At 46.6% G+C, this 27,644-nt stretch overlaps 1 protein-coding gene across 1 annotated transcript; it reads left to right on the forward strand.

Moving 5' to 3' along the window:
- Positions 1-3,930: 3,930 nt before the first annotated feature.
- LOC120737862 (neuronal acetylcholine receptor subunit alpha-7-like) lies at positions 3,931-27,342 on the forward strand. The gene is made up of 3 exons (XM_040038764.1): positions 3,931-5,567; positions 14,483-14,622; positions 25,630-27,342. Exons 1-3 carry the CDS (start codon positions 5,510-5,512, stop codon positions 25,705-25,707), a joined length of 276 nt encoding a protein of 91 aa, XP_039894698.1. The 5' UTR covers positions 3,931-5,509; the 3' UTR covers positions 25,708-27,342.
- Positions 27,343-27,644: the final 302 nt, after the last annotated feature.

Consider the following 27,644-nt stretch of genomic DNA (forward strand, 5'->3'; position numbering starts at 1 on the left):
AATAAAATGTTGACATGCTGAAATTTAAAACGACTTTTAATAAAAGGCAGTTCATGTGCAGTACCGCTAACAGCCACTAGGTGCTGGCTGTAAAACTCAGGGTTTAAATATGTTTGAGGTCCTTCACACGTGTCCCTGTGTGAGGAGTGTAATCTTTAATGCCATGCAGTGCAGACAAAGGACACCTTGTGCTTACATGTGAGAAGCTGGCAGGATGTAGTTGATGCTCCCGCACCACCGTCAGTCCTCATGGAAGATCTTAACATCCTCCAGCTGTCAAAGGTTACGGTTCAGTTAGACTAGATGAGAAGTAAAAATCATTGCATTGAATTTATTTTACTGGCGGAGACGGTTGTTCAGAAGTTCAGCATGCAACACCCCCAGCCTGTGGATGTCACCTTTGTGGGAGTCCGTCTGCACAGATGTGTGCAGAACCTGTCTTTGCAACAGAGGCTGAACTGGTTGGCAGCTGGTTTCTAGTGATTTTCCTATTTAAAAGCAGATTTCTAATCTAGGTCTGAGCAGTTAATGTGAATCTCCGTATAAAAGGACAACAACAGATTTGAGATTGTTTGCTTATTCATCACAGATAATTACTGTATTATCACAAACAGATTTCATATCAGAATCAGAATCAGAAAGGGTTTATTGCCAGATGTTGAGGAGGTTTACAACATTAGGAAATTGCTGCGGTGCTTCAGTGCAACATACTGTCATAAAAATATAAAAATAAGAATAAGAATTAAAAGTGCTAAGTGGATAGATATATACATGATATATACATGAGTGCAGGTGGTGATCAGTGCCAAACATGGAATGATGCAGTGAACACAGCGTAGGGTCATGTGTTAGTGGTGGGAACAGTCATATGGTTATTGTTCATGTGTCCGACAGCAGAGGGGAAGAAACTGTTCTTATGGCGAGAGGTTCTGGTGCGAATGGACCGGAGCCTCCTGCCTGAGGGGAGCAGGTCAAACAGACTGTGTCCAGGGTGAGAAGGGTCAGCTGAGATCCGAGCTGCACGCCGCAGTGTCCTGGAGGTGTACAGGTCCTGCAGAGATGGGAGTCTGCAGCCAATCACCTTCTCAGCAGAGCGCACAACACGCTGCAGTCTCTGTTTGTCCCTGATAGTGGCTCCAGCGTACCACACAGTGATGGAGGAGGTGAGGATGGACTCGATGATTGCAGTGTAGAATTGCATCATCGTCCGTGTTGGCAGGTTGAATTTCTTCAGCTGCCTCAGGAAGTACATCCTCTGCTGGGCTTTTTTAATGACGGAAGTGATGGTGGGCTCCCACTTCAGGTCCTGGGTGATGGTGGTACCCAGGAAGCGGAACGAGTCCACAGAGGTGATGGGGGTGTCAGTCAGGATGATGGGGGGGAGTGGAGCTGTGTGCTTCCTGAAGTCCACAATAATCTCCACTGTCTTCTGGGCATTCAGCACCAGGTTGTTGTGGCTGCACCAGGACACCAGACGTTCAACCTCCCTCCTGTAGGCAGACTCATCCCCGTCCGAGATGAGTCCGATAACGGTGGTGTCATCTGCAAACTTGATTAGCTTGACAGACTGGTGGGTGGAGGTGCAGCAGTTGGTGTACAGGGAGAAGAGCAGAGGAGAAAGAACACAGCCCTGAGGGGAGCCGGTGCTGATGGTCCGGGAGTCCGAGACATTCTTTCCCAGCCTCACATGCTGCTTCCTGTCCGTCAGGAAGTCAGTGATCCACCGGCAGATGGGATCAGGCACATTCATCTGGGAAAGCTTGCCTTGGAGATGGTCTGGAAGGATGGTGTTGAAGGCAGAGCTGAAGTCCACAAACAGGATCCTGGCGTAGGTTCCTGGGGAGTCCAGATGCTGCAGGATGAAGTGTAGGGCCATGTTGATGGCGTCATCTACAGACCTGTTGGCTCTGTATGCAAACTGCAGGGGGTCCAGGAGGGGGGCCGTGAGGGTCTTGAGATGGGAGAGAACTAGGCGCTCAAATGACTTCATGACCACAGATGTCAGAGCCACGGGTCTGTAGTCATTTAGTCCAGTGATCCTAGGTTTCTTGGGGACAGGGATTATGGTGGAGGACTTGAAGCAGGCAGGCACATGACATGCCTGCAGTGAGGAGTTGAAAATGCCAGAAAACACTGGGGCCAGCTCGTTTGCACAGTGTCTGAGGGTGGCAGGAGACACGCCATCTGGGCCGGGAGCTTTCCGAGCATTCAGATTCTTAAACTGCTTCCTCACATCTGCTTCATGAATATGAAGAGTTGTGGTGGGAGGAGGTGGTGTGAAATCCTCTTTTGTGTGGGGTGAGGAGGGGGGTGTTGCAGGTGAAGTGATTGAAGGTGGTGATGGCTCTATGGAGGGGGGAGAGGTGGGGGAATGAGTGTCCAAAGTGTCTCTATTGTTGGGGCCGTTGGAGGTGTGAAGGCTGCCTGATGGCTCGTCAAACGGCAGTAGAAGTCGTTGAGGGTGTTGGCCAAGAGCAAGTCATCAGTGGAGTGGGGGGTTTTAGGCTTGTAGTTGGTGATATTCCTAAAACCTTTCCACACAGAGGCCGAGTCATTCTCTGAGATCTGCTGCTGCATCTTCTCAGAGTGCTGATGTTTAGCAATGTCCACTTCTTTAGTGAACCTGTACTTGGCCTCTCTGTAGCAGTCCCTGTCTCCGCTTCTGAACGCCTTTCTCTTTTCCAGCCACAGCTTTTTGAGTTTAGGAGTAAACCAGGGTTTGTCATTGTTATAACTCACCCTGGTGCGTGATGGCACAATGCTGTCCTCACAGAAGTGGATATAGGAGGTGACAGTGTCCGTAAACTCGTCCAAGCTGTTAGAAGCAGCCTTCATTGTGTCCCAGTCTGTAGACTCCAAACACGTGCGAAGCTCCTCCACAGCCTCGTTGCTCCACAGTTTTTTAGTCCTCACGACAGGTTTGTAGAGCTTCAGCCTCTGTCTGTACGCGGGGATTAGGTGGATCATGACGTGATCAGAGAGTCCGAGTGAAGCACGCGGCACCGCACGATAGGCCCCGCTGATCGTGCTGTAACAGTGGTCTAATGTCCTCTCCTCTCTGGTCGGGCATTTAATATACTGCTTGTATTGGGAAGCTCATGGCTCAGATTGGCTTTGTTAAAGTCCCCAAGAGCAATGATGAGAGAGTCCGGGAATGTCCGCTCCATGTGCAGTATCTGCTCCGCGAGTGCGCACTGAGCTGCCTGCGCATCTGCGTCTGGCGGGATGTAAACAGCGGCCAGGATGAATGAAGCAAACTCCCACGGAGAATAAAACGGTTTGCAGTGAATGAAAAGGTATTCCAGAGAGGAAGAGCAGTGCTGAGCAATCACTGTCACATCTGTGCACCAGCCACTATTAATGTAGAAGCAGACACCTCCACCTTTGGTCTTACCAGAGAGAGAGGCCTGCCGGTCAGCGCGCAGCAGATGGAAGCCCTCCAGCTTGAGCGCGCTGTCCGGGATGTCCTCACAGAGCCACGACTCCGTAAAACATAAGACACAGGAGGAGGCAAAGTCTCTGTTCATGCTTCTCATCAGGGCCAGTTCGTCTGTCTTATTCCTGAGTGATCGTACATTAGAAAGGAAGATCCCAGGAAGAGCGGTTCGCAGTCCGCGTCTCCTCAAACGCACGAGTGCGCCGGCTCGCTTCCCTCTCTTTCGGCGTCTCGAAAGAGAGGACATATAAAGAGAGAACATATAAAGCTGAAAGCAGACGTTTGTGTTGTTGCCAGAGCTGCAGCTGACTGTGAGTGGTTGCAGACGAGTCTTTGAGGGAACCATTTCCAAGGCAACGAGACCCCAAGTTCCCTGCACACAGCCGCAATAATAATCTTTATTTACAGCACGGTCGTCAGCCACCGCGGGCTGCTTGAATCACATCCATAATTTTAGCTCCTCCCCTTTTAGGTCAAGATTTGAACACCAGTTTGGTGACGCTGCCGAGTACCTGAAAGGACCAGGCTCTTTATGACATCACACAGATCCAAAAGAGAAAAACTGTGAGAAAGTGAGGGTCTGCAGCTTTGGTTCTGACTTTGAGTACTTGTACGTAGCCTGATGCACTTATTTGAAACTTTCACGATATTTAAGCTGAGCATCGTCCACAGGAACAGGATCTATGACAGGAAGTAAAGGAAAGCGTGTTCTTTTCTGCAACATATTTGAACTCGGCTGTGACTTTGTTCCTCCAGGCGTCTCTTTAAGCGTCTCTCAGTTTTCGTGTCTGTGATGGCGCTGCAGTCAGAAGTGTGAATGGACTCTGCAGGTGACCTCGGGCTGTCAGTCCCTGAGACTTGGTTTCAGTGAGGTGTGAAAGCTGAGCGATGAAGAGTCCAGATCACGGCTGGGAGGTGTCGCTGCACCGTTCAGCCACAACACTGAATGTTATTTATTATGTGCTGATTTGAGGAGAAGTAGCCATCGTCCCTCATTGTTCCATCGCTGAGTGTAACGTCCACTCCCTGACAGCAAACAGAGCAGACAGTTGGTGTTTTTAGGTTTGAAAGCTTCACCTTTACTCCTCCAAACATGCATCTTGTCTCTGGTGTTCCTGCAGTTTCCTGTTCATGGCGAGCTTGATCCTGGTTGGTTCCTGAACATCATAACTGCTTTCCTCTCATTTCACAGTGACAGGGCTGGACTTCTTCCAGACCTCGGCAAAGGGACGCGACATCAGAAGAACCTGTAGTTGTGTAAATCTGCACTTCTCCTTCACTGAGTTGGTTGGACTTTGTGCCGGTCGATCCAACGAGTGCCGTCACACAAATGAATCGTTATTAAAAGATTTGAGTGAGTGTAGATGAAGCCGTGTGATGCTTTTGTGTGGATTAGCAAAAGTCCAAACACACATCAGAACTGGTTTTGGTGTGGACGACGCAGCTTCAGAGCGTCTTTGAATGTGGTCCATCCCAGGAAACCAAGCAATTTAAATGAAGTCCACCAGTTTTGCCAAGAGGAGCAGTCAGACATCAGCCTGAGTTCATGTTCATAGCTGCGACAACACTGTGCTCGAGGTGCAGCCTGCTCAGAGACATTTCTACAAATATGAACCATATATCTGAGCCTGCATCCACCCTGGGAAAACAACAGTGCAAAGACATGATTAAAAGCCCAACATTACCAGCATGCATGCCTCAGATGAGGGGATGGAAACTTCTGGCCACAACTGTATCTCCAATCGATGACATCATACAGATCCCAGATAACAAAAAGAAAAAAAAACACTACAAACTGGTAAACATCCAGCAGTGGATGAAGGTGTGTTGTTCTGTAAAGCTCAGTTTTATGACTGTTTCTACGTTTCCGTCCTCACATGTGCACACACACTCACAGACCTCTCTCTCTCTCCTCGGTGTCTCCGGCTGCTGAATCTACTCCTTTGGATGCTTTTTGGGGGGAGGAGCAACCCCGTCTCCTCTCAGAGCGAACCCTCTGTTGATTCTCGTTCTCTCCGTGTTTGCCGTCGGTTCAGGAGGAACTCCGCTCAGCTTCTCTGAGACTCGCTGCTGATGATGGACGCTCGCGTCTTCACCCCGCTCATCCTGACGCTGTGCAGCTTCATCCACGGTAGGCACGCACACACACGCACACACACACACACACACACACACACACACACACACACACAGGTCGTCTATGGCTGTGAGGACACTTATCTGGATGAAGAATTGTAACCTGTGGACTAAAACCAGCTCTCCAGCTTTAAACTGCATCTTGATGCACATGCAGACATTTCAAAGATGCGTTTTTCAAACAGAAAGTGAATAAGAAGTTGATTTGATTAGAATAAACGTTTAACAACAAATGCTGTGATCAGATTTTGCTTCTGTCACATTTTATGTCTTTGGAGTGAATCAAAAACAGAACTTTAATCTGCAGATTAAATAAGAAGTTTGATTCTGCGCGTGCGGCGTCCTGCTGTTTGCTGAGGGAGAATCAGTGTGAGGTGATCCTCGTGCAGTCCAGGTGTAAGGGAGGAAAAAGGAAGAAGAAGAATTTTGCACCTGTGCATTAACATTTCCACGGGTGGGTGTGTCAAACATGCAACCCGCGGGCCAGAACCAGGCCGTCAAAGGGTCCAGTCTGGGCCACCGCGAGTCTTTGGGAACATTTCACAGGAGAAGGGTGCAAAGCTGGACCTCTCACTGTATCTTCATCAGATTTATGTTCCTCTTCCTGACACCATCCACGCTCAGCCACGTGTCACAGTACAGTGCAGCAGAGTTTTCCTGGGTTCACACAGGAAGAAACAGTAGATTTTCTGCGATGCTTGTGGGTTGTGTTTAGTCACATTCATTTGAGTCGGCTGTGTTTCCGCTCCCCTCGTCTCCTCTCTGTGGATTTAGTGTGGGAGTTTTCTGTCAGTCGTTGTCGGGTCTTCTGTTGTGTTTGTTTCCCAGCGTACGTGTTTCCTGTGTTCAGGTCTTTTTCATGTTCTTTGTCCCGTTTAGTATCTATTTTCTCCCAGTTTCGTTCCAGTTCAGTTTAGCTTTAGTAGTCTTTGTTTGTACCTTCCCCCAGCCTAATAAACGACTCGCCTGTTGTTAAACCCCGCCCCCGTCTCCAGTGTCGCTGCAATCTTTTTTCTTATCAGACATCTCAAGGATTAAATGTGCAGTTAAACTTTTATGCACTCAGAGTAAGGATGTTTTGTTTTTAACTCAAATCAAATCAAATCAAATCACTTTTATTGTCACGTCACATGTGCAGGTACATTGGTACAGCACATGTGAGTGAAATTCTTGTGTGCGAGCTTCACAAGCAACAGAGTTGTGCAAAATACAATAATGTAAACAAGCAAAATACAAGAATGGCTACATCTGAAACTAATAAATATATGTACAATATATAATAGTATATGCATTTCTGGATGTGTATACTAAATATTTTTCTACGTGTGTGTGTGTGTGTGTGTGTGTGTGTGTGTGTGTGTGTGTGTGTGTGTGTGTACACATATTTTACAAATTAAATAGAGTAAACAATAAATAAAATATATAAAATAAAATATACAGAGTTGAATATGTGCAAAACAGTGGCGTTACTGTACAGTGTGGAGTGCATAATGTTGAAGTTCCAGTAGTGAAGCTGAGGTGTCTATGACGTGTTCAGCAGTCTGATGGCCTGATGGAAGAAGCTGTCTCTCAGTCTGCTGGTACGGGACCGGATGCTGCAGAACCTCCTTCCTGATGGAAGTAGTCTGAACAGTTTATGGCTGGGGTGACTGGGGTCCTTGATGATCCTCCCCGCTTTCCTCAGGCACCGCTTCCTGTAGATGTCTTGGAGGGAGGGAAGCTCACCTCCAGTTATCCGTTCAGAGCACCGCACTACTCGCTGGAGAGCTTTGCAGTTGTAGGCGGTGCTGTTGCCATACCAGGTGGTGATGCATCCAGTGAGGATGCTCTCAATGGCACAGTGATAGAAGGTCCTGAGGATGCGGGGGCTCATGCCGAATCTTTTCAGTCTCCTGAGAAAGAAGAGGCGCTGCTGCGCCTTCTTCACTGTTTTGTTTGTGTGTACTGACCACGTAAGATCCTCAGCCAGATGTACTACCAAGGAAGCGGAAGCTGCTCACTCTCTCCACAGCAGCGCCGCTGATGGTGATGGGGGTGTGTACTTCTCTGCACCTCCGGAAGTCCACTATCAACTCCTTTGTCTTTGCGACGTTGAGGGTGAGATGGTTGTCTTGACACCAGTGGGTCAGGGCGCTGACCTCCTCCCTGTAAGCCGTCTCATCACCGTTGGTGATAAGACCCACCACTGTAGTGTCGTCCGCAAACTTCACAATGATGTTGGAGTTGTTAGTGGCTGTGCAGTCGTAGGTGTAGAGTGAGTACAGGAGAGGGCTCAGTACACACCCCTGTGGAGCACCAGTGTTCAGTGTGACGGGGGATGAGGTGATGCTGCCCAGTCTGACCACCTGGCGTCTGTCAGACAGGAAGCTAAGGATCCAGCTGCAGAGGGAGCTGCTCAGTCCTAGATCCTGCAGTTTCCTGTCCAGCTTCGAGGGAACGATGGTATTGAATGCTGAGCTGTAATCTACAAACAGCATCCTCACATACGTGTCTCTCTTCTCCAGGTGTGACAGGGCAGTGTGTAGTGTCAGGGCTATGGCATCATCAGTGGACCTGTTGTGGCGGTATGCGAACTGTAGAGGGTCCAGTGAGTCGGGTAGTGCAGAGCAGATGAAGTCCCTGACCAGCTTCTCGAAGCATTTGCTTACGATGGGGGTCAGAGCTACAGGTCGGCAGTCGTTCAATGAGGAGATGGTGGAGGATTTGGGTACAGGGACGACGGTGGCCATTTTGAAGCAGGCTGGGACTACAGACAGAGAGAGGGAAAGGTTGAAGATGTGCGTGAACACTCCAGCCAGCTGAGCCGCGCATGACTTGAGGACGCGGCCGGGAATCCCGTCCGGACCAGTAGCTTTGCGTGCGTTCACCTTCCTGAAGCACTTCCGCACATCCTCCTCAGACACAGTGTGCGCACTGACGTCATCCGCGGTGCGCACACTGTCCGGTCTCGTGGTGTTCGCTGCGTCGAATCTAGCGTAGAATACGTTTAGATCCTCACACAGAGAGGCCGTGGTCTGCGGTGTGCTGGTTTTCCCTCTAAAGTCTGTGATCGTGTTTAGTCCCTGCCACATACTCCGAGGGTTGTCAAACTGTTGCTCCACCCTGTCCCTGTACTCACGTTTGGCTGCTTTGATCGTCTTCCGGAGTTGGTAATGTGCGTGTTTGTAGTCCGATGTGTTCACGGAGGCAAAGGCGGTGCTCCGTGCCGCCAGTGCCGCGCGAACATCTCCGTTAATCCAGGGTTTTTGATTTGGGAAGGATTTAACTGTTCTGGATGGGACGACATCTTCCACGCATTTCCTGATAAATCCGCAGACTGAGTCTGTGTATTCATCAATGTCCCTAGCAGCCACGTGAAACATTTCCCAGTCCGCGTGATCAAAACAGTCCCGCAGCGCAGACTCCGATTGGTCCGTCCAACAGTGCACCGCCCTCCGGGTTGGAGCTTCCTGTTTCAGCTTCTGCCTGTAGGCGGGCAGGAGCAGGATGGAGCGGTGATCTGATGATGATCTAACTGGGTTATTAGCAGTGTTGGTCAAGTTACTTGAAAAAAGTAATCAGTAACTAATTACTGATTACTTCCTCAAAAAAGTAATCCCATTACTTTACTGATTACTTATTTTCAAAAGTAATTAATTACTTAGTTACTTTTTAAAAACACGATTTACAACCTGAAGAGGTGATAAAGCGATAGATCTTTCAGTCCAATTCTACTTTTTCTGCATAATCCATCATACAAAATGTAATCAAATGGAAAAGTCTCTTTTTAAAACTTGTTTTATTAGTTTTAATCTTTTAACTTTATGCATCAAGCAAAAATTTAATTATCTGCAACATTCTCTGACTGGAAGAAATTAGTTTAACATTGAAACCTATTTTCTGCACATTCCAGCACATAAAATAAAATAGTTTTTGTGTTTACACTCAGTCTTTCAAATAGATGCAAGTAAAACACAGCAGAAAATAAATAAAGTCACAGACTCAGCGGTCCTGTTGCTCTATTTTCACCTGTAAAGCAGGAGTGAGGTAGGCGGAGGGTTACCCTGGTGCAGGTGTGCCGCAGCAGTCAGTGGAAGGATACGGCAGTTTCTCTGTGAGTTTCCCATTACGTCGTAGCTACTCGGTGCTTGTTGGAAGTTTAGGGGTTTTTTTCGCTGTAAAAAGAAGTTTTCTTCCCACGCACAGCGGACACTAATGTTTTTGTCACTTTTTATGGAATCAAACTCAAAGTAAGGTCAGTACTTCCACGCTTTAAACGCTGCACGCTCATACTCTCTCTCCACGACTATGATCACTGTTGATCTGCACACAGCTGTTGTCACGAACGTCGCACTCGCTTACGTCACTGTCAGTGAGACATTCTCGCAAAAAATCACAGTTTTAGTAACGCAGTAACGCAGCGTTCCTACGGGAAAGTAACGGTAATCTAATTACCGTTTTTGCAATAGTAATCCCTTACTTTACTCGTTACTTGAAAAAAGTAATCGGATTACAGTAACGCGTTACTGCCCATCTCTGGTTATTAGGCAGAAGTTTGACTGGTCCAGTGGAGATTAAATGGGGCCGTGTTATCAGGTTTTCATGATTCATGTCAGATTAAATCTGAGTGAAACGAGCTGGCCTGTGGTAGCAGTGTTCACTTATCTGTCAACGTATTTTTTCTGTGGGATTATTTTTAATGTAATCTCGTAGATGAAATTAAGAAAGTCACCAGTTCATATCTGGATTGTTTGTATCAACTCTTTCAGGTTTACAGTTTCTCTATTAGCCTGCATATTATCACAGATCTTTATTATGAACATCGTCTGTTCACACCGTCTGTGGACGTCTTCAGCCTGCTGCAGGTTTCAGGCTTCAGATTATTCGCTGCTGGAGGAGCTCGTTTGCATAAAACCGGGGTCATAAATGTCTTCTTAGAAAAAGACGTTTTGAACTACTTCACGTCTCTGTGCTGATTCTGGTATTTCTGTGAAATCAGCTCTGAGGTTCAGTTTAAGGTTCAAAGACGTCTTCTTCAGCAGCTGCCGCTTTAAATCTTTTGAAATGTTATTTCCCCAAAGGAAATGTTGACCTTTCACAGCTGTTCAAATAACTCAGCCAATTAAATCATGTTTTCTTGGTCGTTCCCTAAGAAGAATAAGCATTTTTTAAAGCTAATAAAACATCTTTTGTTCCCGTTAGTGAGCGTCTGTGGGGCGTCCTTGCGGCGCCTCACTGGTGAACCGTGTCTCCCACCTTCTCTTAAAGACGTTTGAAGGTTCGAGGATTATCGTGCAGGCAGTCACAGCTCTGAGATCAGTGTGAAACACGCAAAGAGCCCAGAAGCTTCACGTCTTCACAGAAGTGTTCGGTTTGACTCAGACACCAACACACTCAGAGTGGGTGGTGTTTTTACAGTGTTTATTTCACAGCACGTGGAGTCACTGAGCAGCTTCTGCTTCTCCCTTTAAATCTGATCTCCACTCATCACAGCAGCTCTCACCACCATCCTGAAACCTCCCCTTTCTCTCCTGCTGCTCTCCTTCTGTTACAAATCAGCCCTGACACTCATCTCCACCTGCTCCACCCTGCCTGCACTCACTTCTTCATCCCTATCTGGATGGTTGACTCCAGGCATTAAACTCCTGCAGCGACACTATCTCTGTGTTGCACCTCTCCACCTCTCATTCACACATGGTCCGTTTTCCTTTTACGGACTTTCATTCCTCTTCTCTCCCCAGCATACCTCCACCTCTCCAGGCTCTCCTCCACCTGCTTCTCTTTCTCGACCTCATCTGTCAGCGCTGCAAACAGGAAGGAGCTCAGAGCAGATCCCTGATGTACTCCCACCTTCAACCCACCTGTCTCTCCTACCACACACGTAATCATGCCCCTGCTTTCCTCAACTCTCCAAAATCATCGTTAACAGTCTGGTTAAAGTCCACCGCCCCCTCTCCTGGACATCTCCACACCTCCACATGTATGTCACCGCCGTCCCACTCGTCATAGCTGCCCTCTCTTCATCTTTATTACTCCTCCACCCGTCCTCCTCTCACTCTCATTTTCTATTCATGAGCTGCTCAGTACTCCTTCCATCTCCTCCACAGACTCGCTTCCTATATCATAATCTGGGATTTTGCAGAATCTCTGTTTGTTGTTCACAGCTGGCTGAGACTCAGATTCCTTCCTTTGTCTTTAATGAATGCATGCGGCGCAGCAGCATTAGCTTCCTGAATGCACCGACTCTTCACGCATTCTGCATTTACACATGCTGCAGGTCAGCTGTGATATGCAGATTTCTGAAAACCACCCCTGTCTCTCAACACGTGCCCCACCCTCCAGTACCCCGAGCAGACTGATGGAGGACGCCTCCCTTACATCAGAGCACTTAAGGAAATGCCCCAATCAGAACATACTTCAGATAAAAGGGTGAAAAAGCGGTGTTTTTACAGCAGTCTGCAGCTTTTGGCTCACTGTACAGACACTGAGCTCATCATCTGAAGCTTTGGTCATGTTTGATATGAACATGCACACCTGGAACAGGAGAAATATGCCAAAAAACAAAGGAAAAGAACTGGTTTGGTACATGCAGCGTGCAGGGTTGGGCTGCCACCGCTGGAACAGCATGAAAGGCTTTTATTGGAGCAGTCTGACACATTTACATATCAGCTTCACTCACATCAGCTCTCCTACACAACATTACATCAGTCACGTGACCGGTTAGAGTCCATATTTGTGTTTCACGTGTTTATGAGTGTCAGAGTTAGCTGTGTCGCTGACTCGGGCAGCAGGAATCGAGCTCAAAGTGAGCGTTTAATGCAGGTTAATGAGGAGAACGTACAAAAGCTCAAGACACAAAGAGCGAGGCTGGGAATGCAAAATCAGAGAGCGATACACCGATCAGCCTTAACACGCTGACGGGTGGAGTGAATGACACCGATCTGCATCCTGGCACCTGTTAGTGGGTGGGACATGTCAGGGAACAAGAACCTGTAAAATGATGGGAGAAGCAGGAGAAATGGGTCAGTGTGACAGTTTGGGTCAGAACATGTAGAAAACTGCAGATTTGTCTCCAGTCTGCACGAGTCCAACAAACGAACTGCTGTAGCTCAAACTGTCGATGTCAGGTGGTTCTGATGGAAAGGTGTCAGGATGCACAGAGCACCAGTTTAATGCATATGGGGCTGCAGACCAGTCAGGGTGGGCGTGCTGACCATCAGAACTAAAGCACAGAACAATGGAAGAAGGTGGCCTGGTCCGAATCACGTTTTTTACTTCACCAAGGCTGGATGGATGCGTGTGCGCCGCTTTTCTGGGGAACACTCGACAATAGGATGCATTATGGGAAGACGGTGAGCCAGAGGAAGCAGCAGCGTGATGCTTTGGGCGATGGAAACAGTGCTCCCTGATGGCTGTGGTCTCTTTCAGCAGGATAATGCACTGGAAGCAGGAATGTTTCCAGAATGGTTTGAGGAGCACAACAACCAGTTTGAGGTGTTGACTTGGCCTCCAGATTCCCCAGAATCACGTGCTGGACAAACGGACACCTTTCCATCAGAGCCGCAGGGTCCGTGCCTCCACGGGTCAGGTGGAGACAACATAAAGAGACACGGGGAACGTTTAACTTCACATGAGGCATTGATAACAGCCGCTATCAAAGTAAAACAGGAAGTAAGACACAACTGAATGAGGATAAACAAGATTAACGTGACACAGGAGACATCACAGACAAAAACACAGCGTTGGCAACAGTAACTACAACCGAGAACAAAAGACTCAAACAACAAGATGAGAATATAAACCATGAAGAGAAATTATATTAGAAGATAGAGCAGGCGTGAAAGTGCGGGGGAAATAGAAACAACAGTTCTATTAATAGAAACCACTGACACACAGAAACAGCTTCAAATGCAGGACTGAAGTCACAGACTGGACTACAGACTAAAACTTATAATACACCCGAGGATCAGAAGTCCAGATAAAAGTAAAACGTTTGCCTGCAGAAGCTGCAGCATCACTGTAACAGTCACAGCTCTGCAGTTCTTCATGTTGACAGTAAATAAAATAATTTCATTTTCACTTACGTTCATTCAGAAATTCAGATCCCTTCATTTGTTGACTTCTACCAGCGTTTGGGTTTTTTAGTTGAGCAGTCAGAGCACGAAACGCAGACAAAGGAACAGAAAATATTTCTGTTATCTGGAGCTCATTTCCTGACAGTCAGCCCCTCCCCCCACGCTCGGCCAAGGTCTCACCGAGCACCTGTCAGTCATCCGGATGAGCTTTCATCTCCACCAAGGCTGATGTAATCCGTCTCCTCGAAGCCTTCAAGACCCCCGGTCTCTGAGCGACTCTGGGCTGCCTCAGATGAAAGGTGACAAAAGGAAGAGAAATGCGGTGAAATCGATGTTTGTCAGACCAGACGTGGGTCACAGATCTCACTCGATGGCAGATTCAGAGCTCTGCACACTTCAAGCAGCCGCTCAGTTGCATCGGCCAATCAAGAGGCACCGCTAACGACCTGCCAACACTCCCAGCGTTACAGCACTTCAGTCGTACAAAACAGATAATGAACAGAACAAATGTAGTGCTGGGAAAGTTCTCTGCCTTTTTCCTGATTTCTCACATTTCTCACATATTTGTCAGACTTTCATGTCTCAGATCATCAAACTCATTTTTATATTATACAAAAACCTGGAACAGAGTGAGCGATGTAGTCAAAGCAACCTCTGAGTCCAGGAGGAAACTCTGGACTGGCAGGATGGGGATGGAGGAGAGTCTGGGCAGCTCCACAGAATACTTTAGTGGTTCTCAGCTGCTAAACTGGGAGAGAAAGCCTGTGTTAGCGTCAGTGGTTTAACCGGCTCCACCTCAGTTAAACTGTTGGAGCGGTCATGCGTGCTGACGACAGTCGTTCCTGTTTCCCTCCAGGCTCTCTGCAGGGCGTGTACCAGCGGCGTCTCTACAAGGAGCTGATGAAGAACTACAACCCGTTAGAGCGGCCGGTCAGCAATGACTCCCACAGCCTGACCGTCCACTTCAGCTTCAGCCTGCTGCAGATCATGGACGTGGTAAGAACTGTTGCTTCAGTATGAACATTATTACTGTTAATAATCCCTGTTATTATATATCCCTGTTATTATATATCCTTGTTATTATATATCCCTGTTATTACGGCATCTGTGTGTGAGATCAGAGACTAGATGACTTCATACTGGACCAAGAAAGAAATGCTTAAAGGGGATCTTTAGAAGAGTGTGAGCTACTGGTGCATGTACTGGTGCATGCACTGGTGCACATGTTGTACCAATAATAACATTAACTGATATGTAAACATCAGTGTAATCACAGCTTCCTCGTCGTCTGTTGCTTCTTGTTTGTATTGTAGCATCTGAGCTGCGTTAGATAAACTTCACAGGTGCCTCCTCACTGTAACTATGACTGCAGGTCTTACTGGGAACCAGTGTGAATTCATAAAGTTAAATAAATCAAATAAATGAAGGATGATTGTGACTAAGGGCAACATATGACATATCATATGATAACCATGCAGTGAAGATCTGGTATTGTGATCTTCTAACGCTATCATGAACACTTTAACCAGGATATGAGGGAGGGAAGGAGGGAAAGCAGGAGCAGAAATATCCAGATAACATCTGTGTTTGCACTGAATGTTTTGCTGTGTAGAGTTGAATGAATAAACTCAGACGGGTCGCCGACACGCTGCAGGCTGCACAGACGAGCAGCTCCGCTGCAGTGCTCTTTGCAGCAGCTTGTTCCCAGCTGACCGTCCTGCAGCAGCTACGTCACCGTGGAGGAATTTAAAGTGAATTTCTGCTTTTGCTGAGAAGAAAAATCCAATTTTTGCAGATTTATTACAGTTAATTGTGTATTATCACAAACAGATTGCATATAACTGCCAACTTGACTCCACTCAGTGGCAGACTGGCTGAACCTTGTTGTCCACAGCCACAATAATTTTGGTGGAGCTGCATCTGAGACGCACCTCAGATTACTGCTTTTCTGCTTTTCACACAAACAAACTTTAGAAGCTCCCAGTCCTCGTCTGTTTCTGCGGGCTCAGAGTGGACGTTTGCTCCAATTAGCCCGACTTCAGGGATGAACTTTCCTGCTGCGCGGCCCGACCGTGAGGCTGAGACATAAACTCAAACAAACGGATGCTGTGAGGAACTAAACGAGCTCAGCTCATTCGTTTCTACCTCACGCACATCTTACAGCCAGTTTAACAAACACTCGCTCTGCACCCTGCTAGCAGCCACAGCAGGAGGCAACTTTCATCTTTCATCTATCATGGCATGTGACAACAAGCGCGCGCACACACACACACACACACTCTTTCTAAAACTGCCTTTTGTCTCCGATGTGCAGTGAGTGTGTGTTTCATGGGTCTGCACTCGTGTCTGTGTGTGTTTGTGCACACAGAGGAGATGCGATCGTGCTCCACGTGCAGCAGCTCCACCTTCATATGGACCCAGGCGTGGCCTCGGTGCTGTTCTGCATGTGTGAGGGTTTTGGATTGAGTGATTGTGGAGAGCGCCCCCCACAGTGTCTCTCATCGCTCCCGCCTCCTTCTCTCTGAATTTATGGGGGCGCCACAGTCCCACGGAGAAACAAGTTACTCATGAAACCTGAATCGGACCTAAATCTCTCACCGTGACAAAGTATAGCTTATTTTTACACAACGTTGGTATTTACATGAACTTTAAATTCACTTCCTGTCAGTGTGGGTTTTGGAGCAGGGAGTGCCAGCAGAGGCTCGGACAGAGTGGGGGGGCGGTCGGGTGAGGAGGGAGAAAGCAGCCGGCTCGTTTCAGGAATCGAACCAGTCGTAATATTTTAGTTTTTTATCATCTTTAACGATTGTTGTTGTTGAAGGAGCTACTTGTTTTCATTTTGATGTATTGCTTCTTTAATGTTTTCTATTTTCTTTACTTCAGGAAGAATAGCTGTTGCCATGGTAACAAGTGATGTGGATCTGAATAAGGAACAAATGTAGGAAATACTGTTTAAATCTGAGTCTAACAGCACGTAAACGTTCAAAAGTAGCAAGAGTTCACAAACAGCTCGCCGTTAGCAGGAACATGCTAATTAGCTAAAGGGGTGACGAAGGCGTTCCACAGCACACGGCGAGGGAAACGTATTTTTGCGTGGGCTTGATGAGGTTCTTAATCAATATAAATGACTCAGCGTGAAGTTGGCAGGAAGCCGAGCGTTTAATTACCTGATGTCATGATTTCTCACTTCTGCAGCTTCATCTGAAGCGAATCTGTCGTTTCAAATATCTGCTTTGGTTTTGTTAGGAGGATTTTCCAGCATCACTTCTGTCTGCGCGCCGCTGCATCGCTGGCAGCAACCATCCCGGCAGCAACCATCCCGGCACGGTGCTTTTCCACCCCAAAGGTGAAAGGTGCCGTTTCCCTTGGCGACGTGTTTGATAGAAAGTTACAGACTTGAGGGTTTGACTCAAGTTTAACAGGAAAACATCCAAAATCCTAAGTTTGAACTTGTTTTTGGGTTCTTGATCTCCCCATAGCACCAGGATGTAACCGAAATATGGACCCAGCAGTCTCATCACGTAGACAGCTCAACATTCACTGCCCCACATAGCAAGTTGGTCTGGCCCAGATCTGGTGTCAAGCCGGCACTGCTGGCTGACTAGTGTCATGGTAAGTGGTATGTCACTTAGATATGGGCCAGGCCTGGTGTAGATGGCACTGTTTATTAGGGGTGCAACGATATTCGTATCGATATTGAACCGTTTGATACAGTGCTTTCGGTTCGGTACGCATATGTATCGAACAATACAACATTTGTAATTTATTTTATCAACTTTCCTTCTGACGATGCTGTCTGTGTTGAGCGCTCAGTGAATCTGCATTCGACTACTCCGCCTAGGCTGCACTGTCGAGCGCAGATCCACTGAGCGCTCAACACAGACAGCATAGTCAGAAGGAAGAGCGCAGGGCAAGCTAGCGAGACAGAAGTTAAGCTCTACTTGCAACATGGACCTCCCCCACCCTCATTCAGATCTGGCGTTTGGAATTATTTTGGTTTTCATGTGACGTATGACCCTGAAGGTAAGCGAGTCATGGACTAAAGTAAAACAGTATGTTGGATGTGCCACGCAATGCTCAATTACATGGGTGGGAACTAGTGTGTTAGCGCAGTTAGCTCGTTAACGTGTTGGCCGTCTAGCCCCACGCATGAGGCCATCCGCGGTAGCTCGTTAACGGAGATTTGCCGTGTTGTGGCATTAAGGTCATTTCAACGAGATTAACCTGAAAGCACTAGTGGGAACACGACGAATATGACTGCACATTTACGCCGACATCATCCTAGTGCAAAGACAAAAACAACAAGCATGCTACTAACTTTAGCCGAGTCATTTAGACAGCTGTTAGCACATGATTCTCCTTATGCTGCTGAGAATATAGCCCAGAAGAAGCGGATAGTATAGCTTTTATTTTGGAAAGAGCCATTTCTCTGTAATAAACTCTCTTTTTCCAAAGATGAGTGATTCCTCAATCAGATACAGGGCTTGCAATATCGCTAGCCCGACGTCCTGGGGCTAGCAATTTTTTCAGTCGGGCTACCAAAATCTATCTCTTCCCTGCCCGTCGGGCTATTGTAGGAAGGAAAAATATATGTCAATGCTTTTGCATTCTTTCAGAAATGTAGCTGGGTAATTATGTCATTGGCATCGGTGAGCCACTGTCAATATGTGACATATTGAAGTCGCGTTTGAATTTGCGCTTGTTTTTTTGCTTTCACTTTGCAATCGTGCGAACTGTGTATAGAGAGCGACAGCACTGATCTGTGAGTGATGATAATTTGTGCACCAATTCCTCTGACATCGTCTTATTAATCATTAGCTTACTATGCAAACATGACAAGTGAAATCTCCCGCAGCTTAAACATGTGAGAGGTTGATCACGCAGAGAATCGCTGAGCTTATGTGAGTGCGTGTGTAAAAGCAGCAGGATATATTTTAGTTCTGCTGAGCCAAATAAGACAGGTCAGGGTGAAGAAGTGACAGCCAAAGAAAAGCTTACCACAAAACGGAGAAGTTATGACAAATCAGACTATAAGGCAAAAAGAAAGTGCAGCTTTATGGTTTCATGGACAAAAGAATTTCTGTGGCTGCAATATGATGAGCTAAATAACCAGGGCTGCACATAAGTGGTCCGCAGGTGCGCATTCGCTGTCAAAATAAAAAAACACGCACAAGGGTTAGGGTTAAATTTAAAAACTGTACTTTTGAGTTAAAATATATATTTATAATTTTAATAAATGACAAATTAAAAAGGCATGAACATTTTTTTTGTATCGAAAAAATATCGAACCGTGACACCAAAGTATCGAACCGAACCGAACCGTGAATTTTGTGTATCGTTGCACCCCTACTGTTTATGTGATGGTATGCTGCATCTGGCCTGATTGTGGTTTGGTTTATGTGGCCCAGGCTCATAGAAAACAGGTCTGGTTCGGGTCCGACATCAAGCTGGCACTTCTGACTGACTGGTGTCATGGCAGAGTCTATGTCAACCAGATGTGGGCCAGGTCTGGCAATGATGGCACTGTTTATGTTCCTATTTTCCTATTTTAGTTAGAAGACCCAAATGCCATGTTGCAATACTGTACTGCTGTGGTAGCCAACGTTTCAAATGCAGGTTTGACAGGTTTGTGAGTGTACACTTTACCCAAAACCTAGTGACGGTTTATTCATCTTTGCCACTGGGTGGCTGTTAGCTCGGGAGGTAGAGCAGGTCACCTGCTGATCGGAAGGTTAGTGGTTCGATCCCTGGCTGCATGTCAAGAGTGAGAATGTGTATGAATGTAGTTAGAAAGCACTCAGCTTAGAGAAAGTGTGTGAATGTGGCATGTTGTAACCCGGGAGAGAAGAAAAGTGCTGTATAAGAATCAGTGTCTGAGTTTCGTCATGTTACTTCTGCACTACAGGGAGTGCAGAATTATTAGGCAAGTTGTATATTTGAGGAATAATGTTATTATTGAACAACAACCATGTTCTCAATGAACCCAAAAAACTCATTAATATCAAAGCTGAATGTTTTTGGAAGTAGTTTTTAGTTTGTTTTTAGTTTTAGCTATTTTAGGGGGATATCTGTGTGTGCAGGTGACTATTACTGTGCATAATTATTAGGCAACTTAACAAAAAACAAATATATACCCATTTCAATTATTTATTTTTACCAGTGAAACCAATATAACATCTCCACATTCACAAATATACATTTCTGACATTCAAAAACAAAACAAAAACAAATCAGCGACCAATATAGCCACCTTTCTTTGCAAGGACACTCAAAAGCCTGCCATCCATGGATTCTGTCAGTGTTTTGATCTGTTCACCATCAACATTGCGTGCAGCAGCAACCACAGCCTCCCAGACACTGTTCAGAGAGGTGTACTGTTTTCCCTCCTTGTAAATCTCACATTTGATGATGGACCACAGGTTCTCAATGGGGTTCAGATCAGGTGAACAAGGAGGCCATGTCATTAGTTTTTCTTCTTTTATACCCTTTCTTGCCAGCCACGCTGTGGAGTACTTGGACGCGTGTGATGGAGCATTGTCCTGCATGAAATCATGTTTTTCTTGAAGGATGCAGACTTCTTCCTGTACCACTGCTTGAAGAAGGTGTCTTCCAGAAACTGGCAGTAGGACTGGGAGTTGAGCTTGACTCCATCCTCAACCCGAAAAGGCCCCACAAGCTCATCTTTGATGATACCAGCCCAAACCAGTACTCCACCTCCACCTTGCTGGCGTCTGAGTCGGGACTGGAGCTCTCTGCCCTTTACCAATCCAGCCACGGGCCCATCCATCTGGCCCATCAAGACTCACTCTCATTTCATCAGTCCATAAAACCTTAGAAAAACCAGTCTTGAGATATTTCTTGGCCCAGTCTTGACGTTTCAGCTTGTGTGTCTTGTTCAGTGGTGGTCGTCTTTCAGCCTTTCTTACCTTGGCCATGTCTCTGAGTATTGCACACCTTGTGCTTTTGGGCACTCCAGTGATGTTGCAGCTCTGAAATATGGCCAAACTGGTGGCAAGTGGCATCTTGGCAGCTGCACGCTTGACTTTTCTCAGTTCATGGGCAGTTATTTTGCGCCTTGGTTTTTCCACACGCTTCTTGCGACCCTGTTGACTATTTTGAATGAAACGCTTGATTGTTCGATGATCACGCTTCAGAAGCTTTGCAATTTTGAGACTGCTGCATCCGTCTGCAAGATATCTCACTATTTTTGACTTTTCTGAGCCTGTCAAGTCCTTCTTTTGACCCATTTTGCCAAAGGAAAGGACGCTGCCTAATAATTATGCACACCTGATATAGGGTGTTGATGTCATTAGACCACACCCCTTCTCATTACAGAGATGCACATCACCTAATATGCTTAATTGGTAGTAGGCTTTCGAGCCTATACAGCTTGGAGTAAGACAACATGCATGAAGAGGATGATGTGGACAAAATACTCATTTGCCTAATAATTCTGCACTCCCTGTATTATGTCCCGGCGCATGTTGTTATTACATGGCTTGATTAAGGTACATATCAAGCTGACATCTGGGGCCAGAGCTGAAACTGTTCTGGGCCAACACAGGGCCTTGTGCTGACCCATGTGTGGGCCAGATCTGGGCCACCAAAGGGCCGTCATTCTTTGCGGTATGTGGGCCATGTGTAAGCACATTGTGTGGGCCAGATCCAGGCCATTCCAATTTTGCTATTTGCGGCAAAACACCATTTTTACTTTAATCACCCACTAAAGTATCTCTGTGTTCATCTGTTGCTTTATCTGCTGGTTTCTCCTCGACTCCAGTCCTCATCTACTCCTAACATCATTTATTTCTTCGTGGTACCATTCATCAGACACTTTTCTCCGTCTCAGCCCATCTGAGCTCGCCTGATCAGTCTGCATCCATTTTTAAAAGACTTCATCTTTCCTCTGGGAAACGCGGTTTCGTTCGTAACATTAGGATCCTTTCTCAGCGCTCATTCATCACCACTTATTAATACGAGATAACGACACAGTATCAGATTCAGCTGAGTACAGGAGCAGCTTTTGATCTCCTGCAGCCTTTTTACAGATTTAAGATGCTGCAGGGTTGGATATCGGGTTGTTCGTTTATCGTCTGTACTCTGCTGAATCTTTTTGTTGGATACCAGCAGGACCTCCACCTGCCTCCATCTTCCTGACATCAACATTCACACACAGTAAGAGCAGTAATCTCTATAAAAACTCGTTTTCATTCAGTCTTTTCAACTCTTGGTTCTGGGCGATGGGATAAAGTGCCATCCTACCTGCTGTTTAAATATTTTATATGTGAGGGGCAGCCTATCAGAGGAGTGGGAGGAGCTAAAGCAGCCAGCCTCAGTACTTACTTTACTGTCCAGGATTACAGGATGGACTGTTTTCTGATGACCTGATGGTTAAGTTTATCATTTAGCTGTATAATATATATAATACTATGTACGTCTTCGGCTCGTGATCCTCTCTCATCCCCCCACCCCTCCCCCCCCCCCTCCACTGTGATTTTTGGGCTTCATCAGCTCGTATCATCTCATCAGCTGCTGAGCACCATTTCACAGCTGCTGCCGTTTTGCCCCATTGCTCCCGAGTTTTATATCCACACCGGTGGGTTTTCCTTCTGGCTGACTGGTCGGTCTGGTCTGTGAGTCACAGGTGAGATTGAGGCTGAGAAAAGGGCAACCCTGGTTTCTCCGTCAGGCTGCTGCCACTGTGGCTTTTCTCCTTACTGTATGAGAGTACCTGGTTTTCTTTTATAGAATAGCACTTTATTTTCATTGTACATGTACAATGAAATGGTGGGTGACCACACCCACTGGGCTGGAATTAAATATAAAGAGTAGACAGCAGGAAAACAGGATATATAGACAAACATAAGAGAGAGGTGCACATTAGAGAGCAGTTTCAAAGTGCTTGAAAGAAGCGCAAAAGGACTGGACAGAGTCTGTGTGAGTGTCCTATGTGCCCCACCTGGAGCCTCCGGGGGGGGGGCAAAGTCAGTGTTTTGGGTGGTGTTAATGACCCTCTGTGCAGCCTTCCTGCTCTCGGTCGTGGCCCCTGAGTACAAACTCCAGGCAGGAGGAGAGCACGCTCTCCACTGAGGAGCTGTAGATGTTACTCTTCCTCAGGAGACGGAGGAAGTGCAGCAGCTGCTGGGCCTTCGTTACCAGGGCGATGGTGTTGTGGGTCCAGGTGACATCAGCACAGATTGATGGATTTTTAAAAACGTATAATTAACCTATTAAAAAGACATACGAGTGGGTTTGCAGTTTATTGAAGCTACCATGTTCCTGTGTTTTATCGTCAGAGAAACTGTTCTCAGCATCAAAGAAATGAAAACCCAAAGGAAAGAGACGACGCCACGGGCACTTTACAGCCTCATCCAGAGTAAATGGAGTCGAGGTAAACAGAGGTTTGTTCTATGACTGCCATCGTAGCGAGGATTATACAGCTGGAGTAAGCAAACAGGATACGTTTGACTGCAATCTGCACTCTACGGACAAATACCTGCGATTACATTTACAACTGTAACTGTAACCAAACACGAGCTTTTCCTAATCCAAACCAAACAACTAGCTTAGCAATAACTGAACAAGCAGTTTTCTTAGAAATCAGTTATCAACCAGTTATAAACGTTATCATTTCATAGTTTAATGGCAGATAACTTCTACGTTTAGCAATAAATTACATAAGTTTTCTAGTTTTCTTGGATCATTGCTGCAGGCTTTTCAGCAGGAGCATAGTGAGAGCGATTGTGTAACCACTGCAGGCGTCCTGCAGATCCTGGGAGGAAGTTTTGGCTTCTTTTCATCTCAAACAATCTGCTCTCCAGGTGAATTTCCTGCTCTAATATATGGTTTCCTGGTGCATAAAAGAACTTGTCTGACCTTTAAATGTAGGCGTTCTTTCAAAGAGGTTTATTCGTTCAAGCATACTCTTTGTTTTTCATGTGGCTGCAGTCAGCTTAGCATACAGATAATACTCGTTAGTAACTGGAGGTCAGTCCTTAAACTTTTAATATTCTTTCCTCTGTGGACTCTCCCTCCTCCAACGTGCCGGCCACTTGCTTACATCCTCATCTTTTAATTCTTTCAGTACGCTCGGCTGCCTGAGAATGTATTAACAGGCTGGACATTCATCAAAGTGACATTATTCGCATTCATCCTCCCCTCTGCCGGCGCTCCACATGTTTAAGATTAATTTACAGGGACGAAGGAAACACTGGAGAATAGACTGTCTTTTAACCGTGACTGCAGAGGAGTGTTCAGTCATATGCAAACAACAGAAGCTCCTTTAACCCAAAAACATCTTTGGCCAAGATGACCGCACAATCCATCAAAGCCCTTATGAACCCGAGTTAGAGATGATCAGCGATCAACACCTGCTTCCTAACATCAGCAGCTCAGAGCAGCTGAACTCACCAATACATATGAGTCCATGTGTTCAGTCTTCATTTCATGTCCCTCCTGTTTTTATGAACAGCAAAGTTTATGAACTGTTTGGGTAAATTTTCACTGAACAATCAGCCAACCCTCGCTCATGAAGCGCACGTGACTCCAGATTCACCACCGAGCCTCTCGCGCAACTCAAACCCAGAGTTTGTTTTTTGCGTATTTTTTGTGAAAATGTCATAACCCCCCCACTGAAGCAGAGATTGATCCTACTCAGCTGAGTTTCTGAGTCGCCAGCAGCAGGATCCTCATGTGCGTCTGCAAAGTTGTTGTGAACTTGTTAGTTATGCCTCTCTGCAGCCGGCTTCTTTATGCAGAAGTTGTTCTGGTTCAGAGCACTGAGGAAACAGCTCTGTGGCCACCGCTGTTATTCCAGCACCAACATTTCCCCTGCTTCAGAGTGCTGCTAGCATCTACTAATAACCAGTGAGTGAAAACACATCCGTGTGGAGGAGGGGAGCGGGACACATAAAAGCACCAGCAGGACACAAACCAACGTCTCCGGCATGTAAACCTGCGGCTTATCCACATTTATGTGACTAACATGTGACTATTATCTGTCAGAAGACAGCATTGCTGCAGCTGGTGCATAAGAACATCAGCTTGATGGGCAGAAACCTGTTATGACTCGTCTGAATAACGTCTCAGTGAGTGGCCACGTTGCAGTCTACACTGTGAGGGTGTCTTTCTTTGGATCCAGACAAATGTCTGTAACGTGTTTGCCGTCGGGCATCTCTGCTGATGAAACTGAGCTGTGAAGCTTCTCTCACAGGAGTCGGGGAAAGGAACGTATTCAAAGTGCAACAGAGCAGAATTGGTTTTATTGTAAAATTAAATCCTAACTTTAATCACCAAAGGCACATTTTTGGTGTTCCAGTAGCACAACTCTTATTTCGGTCCAGGTCGGGGGGGCGTTGTTCCAGGCAGAGAGGCCCAGATGTTCGTCTCGTCCTAGTCACACACCTGAACCACGTCAACAAAGTAGCAGCTTTACTCCGAGTCGCTCCGTAATGAAGGATCACCTTGTGTCTAAGGGAGAGGCGTCGCGTCAAAGAAGCTTATTTCCACCACCTGCGTCCATTAAACTGTTCTTTCTGTCACTACTCAGAGCTCGTGGCACAGGTGGTAAATCGACAGCTTCTCATTAACTTCTCACCAGCGCAGCGGAGCGGTGCAGCGTTTATATCACACCCGGCGCCACATCAAACCTGCTGTCAGTTCGCAGGACGCTGAGACACCTAAACGCTGGTCCAGGGTGGGTCCACTTCCCCCACCTCAGACTGGAGGGTGATAATTCTCCTTCACCCCACTTCACAGGCTCATTTAACTGCCCCAGTGTGAGGTGGGGGTCACCACCCCAAAGCCCAAAGAATGACATCATGAGCAGATAAGCTTTCCTTCAACATCTTCAGAGTCATTTTGTTGGTTTGTCCTCTTCACACCATGATGCGCGCTCTATCCTGGTTTCTGCAACTGTACCTGTAGAAAAGCAATCCTAACCTCTCAGATGGACCGTTCATTGTAACCGAGGCGTTGATCGCCTTTCTTCTTTTTCTGTTTCAGGACGAGAAGAACCAGGTGCTGACCACCAACATCTGGCTACAGCTGGTGAGTTTTCTTTCTGGTAAAAGATTAAGATGATCGTAGAAAAGGGTCCAGATGGTTCTTACACCAACTGTAAACATTCGTTTTCACACCTTCAACCCACTGACTGTATAAAGATGCACATGAATATTACATCTGTTAATGTTGTTCTGAGCTCGTGCTTGTGGTGCTCAGGTGAGCCGCCTTTACCTGTCAGGCACGCTGGAAACATCAGCGGTTTCCAGGAGACGTAGTTTCGAGTCTTTTTCCTCTTTTCTGTCTTTTTTATATGTTTTTACATTTGCAGCCGAGGCTGAGCGCGTTCTACGCCTCAGTGAGAATCCGTGTATTTGCCAACATGTCAAACTTTATCTTGAGGGTATGTTTGTGCCAGCTTTGGCATTTAGGAATGGACGTCCCTTTTTGGGGGGAGTTTAGTGTAATGATCCATAACTCACTGCCGGAGGATTAGTTCAAGATATGAGCTAGCCCTCCACCCAGCCTCCCCCTGCCGTCACCTACAGAGAGTTAAAGCAGGGTGTCCATCAGCCGTCGCAGGCGGGAGTCTCGGTGGCAGTCGGGATGGCGAGCAAACTGACTGTTGGCAAAATAAAGCGAGGAAACACTGACGATGAGTAAAAGCCTGCAGCCACGCCGCCCCATCCTTCCACAGAGGATGAACTCCAGCTCTGCCACTTGACCCAGATACAGTGAGTTTGCTGTGCTGGAGAAAAACTCCAAAAAGCAGCGCCAGCGCCGCCTCTCTGTTTCTACGAATGCTCCGTGAGCCTCGCCACCTCCTGCTCTTTGACGCTTTACATCTTCTCCGTTCGCTTTGAGCCGGTCTCGCTCGGAGGAAAGCCAGTTTTCTTTGTTTTCCTCGGGCAGGGCTGACTCTGGTGTGAATGTCAAAGCTAATGGCGAGCGCAGGAATCCATTAAGAGAGCTCCTTAAGCCCATTTCACACAGCTGTCCAAATTTAATTAGGTTTCATATCAGGGCCTGTGGAATGTGTGTTTGTACGGTGGCGCTGCACTAATCCGGCCTAATCTGCTCCTCTCGGATGGAAAGGTTGGTTCCTCCCCAGAGGCTCTCCCAGGACCAATGACTGTTTTGGCTTAATTTAATTTGGCTTCAGCTCCTCTTCCTCCTCCTCTGCTGCTGCTGGAGTCATTGTTCAGGGTTTTATTGTGAAGAGGAAGAATGTCTTTAAGCGAGGAGAAACATTTCTGCAGCGGGAGCTGGGAGGCTTTTTAATGTCAGTGTTCCTGCAGCTTTTGTTCGTTTCCTCCTGGCAGACGAGAAACTTTGACTCACCGTGAGAGTAAAAACTGCCTCCTGGATCACATTTCTTCCTTCAGGGGCTCGGAAAGAGCTTTCACGTTTATTCTGCAATGATTTTGTTGAGCATTCGTCTCATTTACAAGCTGTTTGTACCCAGACGCACAGACTCAGAGCAGCATAAAGGAGCGTAAACACAGAAAAATGACGCTGTACTTTAACTGTTACTCCACTTAAAATGATTTTTCATTAATGAACAAAGCAAATGAGCAGTGAGGATATTTACCGCCTTAAACACATTAGCTGTGATGGTCTTTGGCCCTCAGGTTAAAGTTGAATTTTGGGGTTTTTGGTTTTGAGATTTATTTTCAGCTCCAGTATTTTTTATACTTTTTATCCCTCAGCCATGAAAGGCTGGCTTTTACATGTGGGTACAGCATTAGCAACAAGTGTCTTCAATTTTGAGTCGTTGTGTGTAGTGACTGACGCCAGGTGTGTTCCCTGTGTTCAAAGATTGGTGACTGTGGCAAGCATTTTGCATCACATGGGCTTTCATTTGAGAATATGAGCAGAGTTGTTTTGCAACATGTGTTTTAGCAAGGAAAAATGTGTTTAGATTTATGAGTACAGAGGGTTGTGTTTTGTGAATTGTGTCTTCATGTGACACATGTGTTTATGGTACTGGAATATGGTGGCTACATTTAGTAAATGTG

Source organism: Simochromis diagramma, unplaced genomic scaffold (genome assembly GCF_900408965.1).
Source record: "Simochromis diagramma unplaced genomic scaffold, fSimDia1.1 OVJJ01000366.1, whole genome shotgun sequence".
Lineage (NCBI taxonomy): Eukaryota > Metazoa > Chordata > Actinopteri > Cichliformes > Cichlidae > Simochromis > Simochromis diagramma.